Below are 11,381 nucleotides of genomic sequence, written 5' to 3'. Positions count from 1 at the left end.
CTTTCCTGTAGCTGAAATCCCCCAGGGCTGACTTGTTGACCTGTTTTTAGTGGGAAATTAAGTCAATAACCCAACCTTTCCAGGGGAAGCCTCCCTGAGGGGATCTTCCGTTGGCTCAGAGAGTAGTGGGACTCTTGCTCATGTCTAGTTGGACAAGAGATTTGGCCTCCAAGTGTCCTGCCAGTGCCATCGGATTCACTGACATGGTATGTTGGAGCGGAGAGAGGCAGAATCAGGGAGGAGGTGGAGGTTTGGCACAATCTCACGAGGTCGATAACAAATGTACCTCCACAGAGAAGGAGATAGACCCCAGAGGCTGGGGCGTGATGTGGCCCATTTGGTCTCAGCACAGTGGCCAGGCGTGACCCCCAGCGGTGCTCAGTCAGTGCTGAGCCAAGCAGCCTTGCTGTGGTCAGTATCACTGTTCTCTGTCCTCCCGAGGCCCTGAGGAGGTATTCATACTGCCCTGGGTGACAGCGGTTGCCAGAGAAATCTGTGAGAAGAGTGAGACCGTGGGGGGTTGGCCTCTGAGGTCACTTGGGATAGGACCGGTGTAAAATTAGTTTCCCTTTAGGAAGCTTCTGGAGCCCAAGTCCGAGGAGGCAGTGATGTAGGCATCAGATTTTGGCTTGGTTTTTATATGAGCACAAGGGACGAGGGTCTTTAGTGCATTTTCTGTATTACTGGGTTAAACCCTTACTGCAACCCCATGTCACAACCTGGACTCTCCCGGTTGAAAAAGCCCTCAGCTCTGTGCCACTGAGCAGCTGTTTGTCACTTAAGACCCTTTGAGATTTGGGCCCAACGAGCAGGAGGATCATAGGGGGATTTCCCTCTGTGCTCCTGATGCATGGGTATGTACACTATTGGAGCACGTGTTTCATGAATCTGGTGAATATGGTTTCAGATTTCTAAGAACAGAGGAGAGAGCACTCTGGGTCAGTGAATGGTTGTTCCAAGTTAAACATTTCAGAAATACTGAGCCCTTGAGCAGAACAGAGGCTCTCAGTGATTATGCCCACAAGCCCTTCATTCTCCACAGCCAGGACTAGGAGGCCAGAGACTTGGAACCAGTGGATCATGTTCTTAGGCCTTGCCTTTGTGGACACGGGCCTAGACCCTAACTGATAAATGAGTCTTTAAAAAAAGATTTTTTTTTTTAATGTTTTATTTGAGAGAGAGAGAGAGAGAGACAATGCGTGAGTGGGGGAGGGGCAGAGAGAGAAGCAGACATAGAATCCTAAGCAGCCTCCAGGCTCCAAGCTGTCAGCATAGAGCCCAATGCGGGGCTCGAACCCACGAACTGTGAGATCATGACCTGAGCTGAGGTTGGACGCTCAACTGACTGAGCCACCCAGGGACCCTGATAAAATGAGTTGTTTACAGAAGACCTAATTTTTTTTTTTTTTTTTTTTTAGGATTTTTAAAATTGTCTTTTATTTTGAGAGACAGAGAGTATGAGTAGGGGGGGAGCAGAGAGAACCCCAAGCAGGCTCTGCACTCTCACAAACCTTGAGATCATGACCTGAGCCAAGATCAAGAGTTGGATGCTTAACCGACTGAGTCACCAGGTGCCCCCAGAAGACCTACTTATTAATAAGAAGACTTCATTTCCTATCTATGGGACAAGCATGAATAGAAGTAAGTTGCAGGACAGGAAAATTATGAAAAGACCTGGCCAAGGAGAATGAAGTTTAGCAGTGAGAACAGACTTAGAAGAATACCAGAGCGGGGCCCCTGGGTGGCTCAGTCGGTTAAGCGTCCAACTTCAGCTCCGGTCATGATCTCGCAGTTTGTGAGTTCAAGCCCCACCTCGGGCTCTGTGCTGACAACGCAGAGCCTAGAGCCTGCTTTGGCTTCTGTGTCTCCCCCTCTCTCGGCCCCTCCCCTACTTGTACTCTTTTGGTCTCAAAGATGAATAAATAAACATTTTTTAAAAAGTAAGAATACCAGAACTCTGCCCTGTGGCAGAATCAGAAAATTTCTGCCTCCCCATCCCATGCAGGGGACAAGGGCTGAGCGACAGAGCATCTGTCAGTGCCTGCTGCTGGCTGTCCCAAGGTCTGCTCCCAGAATGGACATCCTTTGATATTTTCCTATGATCTGGAGAGAAAGCGCAGGATGGGGATGGATTTCTGATAGCCTCTCTTTCTAGAAGTCTGGAGATGTCCTAGATCTGAAGCCAGGAGCAGGTGGGCTGTGAGGAGCACTGACTCTGGGATGGCTCCTCTGCTTCGGGGGGAGGGAAGCAGGATGGATGAAGGGGAGAGTATCAGCAAGGAAATGGAGCCACTTCCTGGATGGTGGGAAGGGTGGGGAGCCAGACCTCTGCTTCACCCCCCTCCATTTGTCATCTCACTGAGGATGCTAGGAAACGTCCTGCTGAGGCCTCCTGGTTCCTTGGCCTCTGACCTCTTGTCCTCACAGCCTGCATAGTTCTCTGGGAGAACAGCAACACACAAACACAAAAGGAAAGTTGTGTGAGCTCCCTGCGGAGCACACTCCTTCCGGCCAGGGTGATTGCTGAAATGAGTGCGTCTCTGTTGAGCATCTCTTTAGCCTATCCCAGCTGGAAGTACAGAGTTTTGAAAGAGCCAGAGTCATAGCTGTCTCTGTTATTTATTTCACTTTTTTTTTTCCTGAGTGTCTTCTTTAGTCCTGAGGACCGAGACAAATAGTACAACACTGAGGACTTGTTCTCGACCCCTCCCTGGCTCCCTCTCCTCCTCTCACCTCAATATTACAGGACATACTCAAAATTAACCATGAGTGTTCTGACCCTTCCCCCCCCCCCCAAAAAAATCTCTCACCTACACGTCTAGCCTCCTAGTTTGCTGATGGAGAAGAGTGGGATCTACCTCAGCTGCCTAGGAGAGGCTGAGGGGCAGGGATGGGCGAGGTAGTTGGCGCTTAGAAGTTCAGGCCTGGGTGTTGCTGGGGCCTGCTGTGGCGGGCTGGGCGCCCTCCTTGATGATGACGATGGAGTGCTGAGTGGAGGAGGAGGAGAGGGAGGAAGCACGTCTGTCCCCCCTGGCCCGGACCTTGGGAAGGTAGTGGACCACAGCACTCAGCAGCTGGTCCCGGAATCTCGGGCTGAGAAAGTTGTAGAGGATAGGGTTGACGACGCAGTGGAGCATGGAGAAGCAGTCAATGATGTCGTAGAAGAAGTACAGCAGGTGGACCAGGTAGCAGTGGAGGGAGACGTGGGTGCCATGCAGCGTGAGCAGCAGCAGGGTCACGTGGTAGGGCAGCCAGCAGACGGCAAAGACGGCCACGTAGGCACACACCAGCAGGCAGTGGCGCCGGCCCTCTGGCCATCCCGCCTGCCGAAGCCGGCAGGCCGTCAGCACGTTGAAGATCACCATGAGAGGGAAGGGCAGCATGAAGCCCAGGACGGTGGTAGACAGGGCCACCACCAGGGCCCACGTGTTGTACGTTTCAAAGGGCGCCATGAAGAGGCACATGGGCTCCGAGCTCTCCACCAGCTGGATGTGCACCACCTCGGGCAGTGGGATGACGGCAGAGAGGACCCAGACACCCGCGCACACGGCCCGCCGCATCCGGTGCTGGTGGCGCTGCCAGGAGGGAGAGGTGTTGGTGAGGGTGACGTAGCGGTCGATACTGAGGCACACCAGGAAGAAGATGCTGCTGTACATGTTGGCAAAGTAGAAGTAGTGAGTGAAGCGGCAGGAGAAGCTGCCCCAGAGCCAGGTGTAGTCCAGCATGACCTCCAGCATCCACACGGGCAGAGATAGGACGATGCCCAGGTCTGCTATGGCCATGTTGAGAACGTAGAGGTTGAGCAGCCCCGCCCGGCCCAGGCAGCGCCAGTTGACGCAGATCACCAGGAGGTTCTCCACCAGCCCCACCACGAAGATGGCCAGGTAGAGGACAAAGAGGGTCACTTGCTTGGTGTCCTCCCTGAGCTCCATGTGGCACTCGGGCAAAGTGTGGTTGAAGAAGTAGAGCAGTTCATTCCAGTTGTGGATCTCCCCAAAGTCACTGGCAGGTGCTGTGGTGAACCCTTCCGAGGGGGTAGGCCCCATGTTGTCCCTGACTGACATCAGGACCAGCAAATGCCTGGTGGGGAGAAGAGAGGGTTGGAAGAGAACGGAGACCTCAAAAGCAGCCTTAAGCCTCAAGTTAGTGGGCTACCGGGACCAGGAGGCTTTGGGGGAAGATTCTGGGTCCGAAGAGGCAAGAAAGGCAGTTTAAATATTCAAACTGTGTATAAACAGTACACAGCTCCCTTGCCAGCTTTGACCTGCGAGCAGAGACATTTTCTTAGGGCTCAGTGGTGGGAGAGACCAGAACTGTTGGTGCCTGACCAGGTTCCTCCCCAGCCTGGCCGGTGCCACCCTATCTCCAGCCCCAGGCCATCTCTGACCTCCACTTCTCCCCTTGGCCCTTTCGTGTGGGCCTTCCTTAGGAAGTCTTAACTCTGTCTCGCCATCTGGGCTATGGATGTGGACACACACACATACACACACACACACACACCCCTCTGATTTATCCCTAGGAACATTTGTGGATTGTGCAGAAAAGCCAATTATCTTCAAGCCCCGATTCCCTTCTTCCCTGAGAGAGGGTGACACCCACCTGAGTTTCTGTCTGGAGCGCCTCTGGTCCTGGAGGGCCGGTGGTGGGTCTGGGCTGCTGGGGAGCTGCAAGGAGACTGGAGGGACTGTGGGGCTGGCTTTGCTGTGGGCTTCAGGGCCGTCCTTCTCATCCAGGAAGCAGTGTCACTGGCTGAGGCTCTGTGGGAGAGGGTCAGTGTTTTTCCTGCCTTCCCCCAATCCAGATAGAGGGGAAGTCACAGCAGAAGACCCAGTGTGCCAGGGGCGGGGAGGAGTCAGGCTGCAAGTATTAAAATCCAGACTCTTGACTCACTAGCTATGGGAATTTGCCTCCTTAAGCCTCAGTCCTCTCCTCTGCAAAATGGGACGATAATATCTACTAACAGGGGTGTTGTGAGAATTAAGTGAGCCAACAAGGTGAAGTGCTCAGCACAGGGCTGGGCCTGTGGTCAATGCTTTACACACACATGTGCTTTCCACTCTAAATTGGCTTGGAATCCCACTCTCCCCTGTCTGTTGATTCCTACAAAAGCAGAACTGGATGTGGGTGGGCGGGCTAAAAGAAATCTGAAAATCAGCCAGGCTTTTAGTCACTCTGCCCTTTGCCGCTGGCTCGCACCCATCCCTTTGCCATTCTCCCCAGCCTGCATCTTGGCTCTGGGGTGCGAAGCTGGACACAGAGGGAGGATTAAACGTGGGGTGGGAAAGGGGGCTGCACTGAGCTTCAGGGAGTCTCCTAGACCCGGAGGGGGAGAACAGCATCCTTCCCCCACCGCCTCATACTTCTCGTGAAGTGTGGCCAAGGGTGGCTGAGAGAGAGAGACAGACACCAAGCTTCTCTCTCCTGCCAAGCTAGAGGGCAAGGCTCAGAGCCCATGGATGTGTCAGCAGAGCCTCCTGCTTCTCAGCCTACTTTCACCTCAGTTAATCGTTTGACCCCTGAGATACCCTGTGGTATCCCCTGCGGGGAGAAAGGATGGGCTTTCTCATCTTCTGTTAAGCCCAGAGAGGTAGCCCGTCTCAGCCGCGCGGCTCAAGGTGTGTTGGCTGGAGGGGATTGCGTACGCATATTTAATCGAGGTGGAGTTCCCATAACAATATTAACCGGCTTACAGTGTATAGGTCAGTGGAGTTTAGTACATTGATGTTATTATGTGACCACCACCCCTCTCTAGGTCCTAACATTTTCATAACCCCCCAAGAAAACCCCATACCCGGTAAGCACTGCCTACTTCCCTCTTCTCCCAGCCCCTGGCAATAACCATTCTGCTTTCTGTCTCTGTGGATTTACCTATCATGCATATTTAACATAAATGGAATCATACAATGCGTGACCCTTGTGTCTTTTTTTTTCCACTTCACATAACGTTTCTGAGGTTCATCCTCATTATAGCACGTATATGCATTTCATGACCTTTTATGTCTGAGTAATGGTCCATTGCATGGATAGGCCACATTCTGTTTATCCATTCAAGGAGGTGATTTTTTTTAAGATTGCTAATTAATTTTTTGTTGTAGTGAAATAAACATAACGTCAAATTTACCATCTTAGCTATTTTTTTTTTTAAGTTTATTTATTTTGGAGAGACACAGAGAGAGAGAGAACATGAGCGGGGGAGGTCCAGAGAGAGAGGGAGACACAGAATCCGAAGCGGGCTTCAGGCTCTGAGCTGTCAGCACAGAGCCCGATGCAGGGCTCGAACCCACAAACTGTGAAATCATGATCTGAGCCAAAGTCCTATGCTTTACCGACTGAACCACCCAGGCATCCCACCATTTTAGCTGTTTTTAATTATATAGTTCAGTAGCATTAAGTAAGGGGTACCTGGCTGGCTCAGTTGGTAGAACATGTGACTCTTGATCTGGGAGTCATGAGTTTAAGCCCCACATTGGGTGTAATTAATTAATTATTTAAAGTAATTAATACTTTCATTCATTGGTTAATTAATACTTTAATTAATTAATTAAGGATATTCCCATTGTTGTGCAACTATCTCCACAAGAGGGGATATTTTTAATTTTGCAATTTTCTTTTTTTTTTTTAATTTTTTTTTTATGTTTATTTATTTCTGAGACAGAGAGAGACAGAGCATGAGAGGGGGAGGGGCAGAGAGAGAGGGAGACCCAGAATTGGAAGCAGGCTCCAGGCTCCGAGCTGTCAGCACAGAGCCTGACGCGGGGCTCGAACTCACAAACTGTGAGATCATGACCTGAGCCGAAGTCGGTCACTCAACCGACTGAGCCACCCAGGCGCCCCTAATTCTGCAAGTTTCTTAAAGCCTTCTATAGAAAAACTGTTTCTCTATTCATAACACTTCTGACACCAAATATGTAGGGGTTTTTCTCCAATACCAATTAGTTTTCCAACTCCCGGACACCCTATAACCGTGGGTGTCCTAAAATTTATCAATTCTGGCACCAACCTGAAGTTGGTGTCAGACTCCACAGGTTTAAGGGCTCAGTCCCACAGGATTGTTCTCACTTTAGATGCCAGTCACAAACATGACTCTGTCCAACATGGTTACAAAGTCCCCATAATCCCCCCACCTCTGTGTCAATAATTTGCTGGCATGGCTCACAAAACTCAGGGAAACATTTACTTTGTTTACTGGTTTATTATAAAGGATGCAAATGCACAGCCAGATAAGGAGTATATAGTGTGAGGTTGGGAAGGGTCCTGAGCTTTGTTCCCATGGAGTTGGGTACACTGGCCTCCTGGCATGTGGATATGTTCACCGACCCAGAAGCTCTCTGAACCTCACAGTTTTGGAATTTTTATGCCTGCTTCAACATAAAGGCATGATCTATTATAAATTATAACTCTAGTCTCTGACTTCTTCCCAGAGGACAGGAGGCGAGGTTGGGCGTTCCAAGCATCTAGGCAAGGCTTGGTCTTTCTGGGAGTCAGTCCCCATCCTGAAACTATCTGGGAAATTCCAAGGGATTTAAGAGCTCAGGAATTAGGGGCAGAGACCAAGTATACATTTCTTATCATGTCACACTTCTCACACATCAGACCGCCCCTAGACCAAGAAATCTGTCATGATGAGCTATGACAATGTAAAATGTGGTTTACTTTGATTTTTCAGACAGTTCTATTTTCTCTCTCTTTTGGATCCCAGTTTCTATCCTATGGATATCGTTTTTTAATAGAGAGCCTTCTGAAAATTCTCACTTCCTTCTCCATACCTTTGACCCATGCAGGTGGAGGCTCTACTAGATCAAGCACCCTCCAGGAAGACCTAGTTCTCATCTCTGTTCTTTCTCTCTACACATTCTGACTCATGGCCATTTCCATTCCTCTCAAGACTGTACTCGAGTGGCTCATGTCTCCTGGGTCTCCGAATCTTTGACCCCAGGATCTTTTCCCTCCCGTATGGAGACATCACCCTCCACCTGCTCCCCGGCCCCCCTTCCCCCACATCACTGAATGTGTATGTGCAGCAGGAGGAAATGATGGGGTGCCTTCTGGCAGAGGCACAGAGGGAAAGCTGCTCCCTCAGGAAGAAATAAGTGACAGCTCTGCAGTTTTCATGTGGCTGTTTTTCTTTGGAGGGAGGAGGTGTGCAGCTGGAGAGAGAGAGATTGGAAGGAAGGGAAAGACAGAGGGGGCAGGACCCAGGCTTGTTGCCAACCTGAGCAGGAGGGGAGCAGCACACAGCTTTGCTCCAAGTAACAGGAACAGCAGCAGCAAAACAATTCCTGGAAATTTGCTCTTTCTCCTTCCTACCACCTCCCCAACTTTTTTTTTCCAAAAAATGTAGACAAGATATTGTAATCAACAATCAGAAAGGAAGGAAGGTACCAGGGAGGAGTTATTGGAGGCACAGATAAAAGCAGGCAGCTTCCCAGGGTCAGGTGGGGGCCAAGGGCTTGTGCCTGGACCCTGGAAGGAGGGCTGGGCAGGCCGTCTGGCCTGTGTGGCCAAGGACCCTACTTTGTGTGTTGAGGGCGGATGGATTGCGGACTGGTTTAGGCTGAGGAGTTTGGCAACGACTGTACTTCCGTTTCCAGCCTAGCTGCCAGAAGGTCACTGAGTACAGAAGCCAAGCCCAGCCACAGAGGTCATTTGGCCCTCCTGCCGCAGCTTCCCCCTGCCAGGGAGGCAGCCTTATCTGCCCAACGGCACCAGCCTGGTCCCCGGGCGTCCCAAAGAAGGATGTGGTTCAGCGACCCTGTCCTTGGCTCTGCTCAGCTCTTTCCTGCTTACTCACTCTTCGCTGAGGCACAGTGGAGCTAACGCTACTTCGGGGACCAGACCTGACTTTGACACCGTGTTCTGTTACTTAGTAGCTGTGTGACTTTGCACAAGTCACTTTACCCTTCTGAGTCTTAGTTTCCTTATATGTAAAGTGAGGTGATTGATGCTTCCTTCAGGGGTTATTGTATGGGACATACGAGATATGTAAAGTGCTTGGCATAAGCATGTTCCTTTCCCGCTATTTGGGGATGAGGAAGGAGAGATCCCTTCTTGGGGAATTACGTTGAGATACCTCTGCCCAGTCCCACCACTATGAGCCGTTTTTCTCTCAGTTGGATCGACACCAGCTTCCTCTTTCATTTAGTTGTCTGGTGTTCTGTTTCTCACGTGAAAGGTCAAGAATATTCCCAATGCCACTATGAATTACCACAAAAGCGATAGCGACAAGTTAGCATTTGTGATTGACATGTACTGTTTGATCCTCATTAAGTTGTTACACTGTCATAGGCAAGGCTTCTATCATGTCGTGAGGCACGGAGAGGTTAAACAACTAGCCTGTGTCACACTGTAAATCCTGATTATAGGGATTCTTGACCTAGATTCCTGGCACCTAATGGCTTTAGGTGGTCTGCGAACTGCCTGAAAAGCATATTCAAAATCCCATATGTTGTGTTAAGTCATTTTTATGGGGCTTAGAGTCTTCCTTAGATTCTCAAAAGGATCCACAATGTCCAAAAGGTTAAAATTGACCGCCCTCGAAGCGCCTCTTGTGGATAAAAAAGTTTTAGAAGCACAGCATACACTTGGGTGGAGGTGACTCAGCCTTTGGAATTCTGGGAAATTTCTTGAGTGAGAGCAACGTCCCCTTTGTGGAGGCGGAGAGAAGCATGGGATGACCTGGGGAGGGGTTGAGAAATGGGAGGTGAAATGTCTTTGCTGTCACAAGATGAAGGACAACTGTTTCCTCCCTATGATTTCCCAAGAGAATGTATGTGGAGGTGTGCAAGGTTAGTGCCAGGAAGAGGAGGCTCTGAGGGACCGACAGACACTGGAAGGTCCCCAGGGAAACTGGCACCACCCAGCAGCCTCCCAGCATGCCTTCACTCTTCCCCACCCTGTAATTTCCTATCCATCTCCTGGCTTTTGTCCCTCCCTCGGAACTCTCCCCCCTCCACTTCCTGATCCCTAGCACCTCCCCCAGGGTCTCCGTAGATGTGCTGACACTCCTTGTTGATCCCAGATTTAGTCAGTTTCTCCTAACTTTTGTTGAGCACGTAACCTGGGCTGGACGGCAATGCCCCTTGACTTCTCCAGCGTTTCCGGAGGCCTTGACTTCCTAAGGTTCCCTCTTGACCACAACATAGATTCTTAGACTCCCCGAGAGTTGAAATGGAAAGGACTCACAAGATCATCCTGAACCTCCTCCCTCATTAAGAGGGGAGGAAGGGAGGCTTTGGGGAATCTCGCGGCAGGACAATGTGAGAAATGCAGGTGAAAATGGAGAGGGAAGTGGGATGCTGGAGGGTCATCTACTTTCGCATGTGTTCATCTTGTAGGACGCCAGGTGCTGCCAGGTACTAGAAGACTAAAACTGGTGAGACTCAGTCCCTGCCCCCGAGGGGCTGCAGCCTTCAAGGCTCTAGTGTTCAGCACATGGGCGACCCATACTGCTTCAATCAGATGAAATCATTGCTTCAGGCTTTACCTGGAGTTTCTGGATTTCTACCATTTCTCTACCCCTCCCCCCCAAACAATGCTTATCCAGCCATTCTGTGGCCTCTTGGGGAGAGATGTTCAAGAGGAATGGTGTTTGGGACCACATCCAGATTGTCTTTCCAGAGTGTCAGGGAGCTGTGCACCGGTTAGGTCTCTGATTTCTGCCAGTGCTTCCTGAAGGACACAACCACAGAAACTTATTGAAGGGCTCTGCCTAGGGCCACAACTCAATGGTCCTGCCACAATGGCAGGTGAGCCTCAAGGGCGAAGAGGTCCAATGTAAGCCGGCCTCAATATCCCTTGAACTATTGCATGACCCCCTCCCTCCCAGGCTTCTTTTCTGGGGAAGGAGCTTGGTACATTTCAGTGGATGTAAGCAGGGACTAGAGCCCAATCCTGTCAGAGGCCACCGGGGTGCCCTGAGAAAGCCGCCCCATCGCCAGCTGTGCCCACTCTTCTTTTATGATGTGATGTCATCTGCCTCATCCTGAAGCCCCTCCATGGGCAGCTATTCCGTCCAGTCTCCAGTCCTATCTTGAGTCTGCTGAGGGGGCAGCTCCCCCCTCCTCCCCACCATCATTGGGATACAACTGAATGGATATTTTTGCAGTTATGGGGCTTACAGCCCTCCCTGCTTGCGTGAGGTTTTAGGCCCTGTGCAAGCCAGTCTTTTCTGCCTTCCGAGTCTGTGCTGAAATTCTGGATGTGGGAGGGGCAGAGGGCAATGCAGGCAGGCACCCGGGGCCTGCTGAAAGGATAGCATCTGTGAGCCCCGCTTTGCTGAAGTGCTTCCTTTCAACGCTCCCAGCAACTGGGAACAGTCTCTCTCCTGCATGTGCCCACCTTCATTCCCTTCTCCCCCATCTTTGCCTCCGATATCAGACACC

At 50.8% G+C, this 11,381-nt stretch overlaps 1 protein-coding gene across 1 annotated transcript; it reads right to left on the bottom strand.

Annotated features, from left to right (window-relative positions):
• Positions 1-1,175: 1,175 nt before the first annotated feature.
• On the bottom strand, positions 1,176-4,779 carry GPR182 (G protein-coupled receptor 182). The gene is made up of 2 exons (XM_015073192.3): positions 4,600-4,779; positions 1,176-4,080 (listed from the first exon to the last, which is right to left on the bottom strand). The coding sequence occupies exon 2, from the start codon at positions 4,062-4,064 to the stop codon at positions 2,919-2,921; it is 1,146 nt and encodes a 381-aa protein (XP_014928678.2). The 5' UTR covers positions 4,065-4,080; positions 4,600-4,779; the 3' UTR covers positions 1,176-2,918.
• Between the last annotated feature and the right edge of the window lie 6,602 nt (positions 4,780-11,381).

This window comes from Acinonyx jubatus, chromosome B4, assembly GCF_027475565.1.
Source record: "Acinonyx jubatus isolate Ajub_Pintada_27869175 chromosome B4, VMU_Ajub_asm_v1.0, whole genome shotgun sequence".
In the NCBI taxonomy this organism is placed as follows: Eukaryota; Metazoa; Chordata; class Mammalia; order Carnivora; family Felidae; genus Acinonyx; species Acinonyx jubatus.
Note: the sequence above shows the minus strand (reverse complement) of the source record. Positions and strands in the feature narration are given on the sequence as shown.

What these genes read in the sequence shown, in the direction of transcription:
- GPR182 (XM_015073192.3), bottom strand. Translation starts at nt 4,064, where the DNA reads ATGTCAGTCAGGGACAACATGGGGCCTACCCCCTCGGAAGGGTTCACC.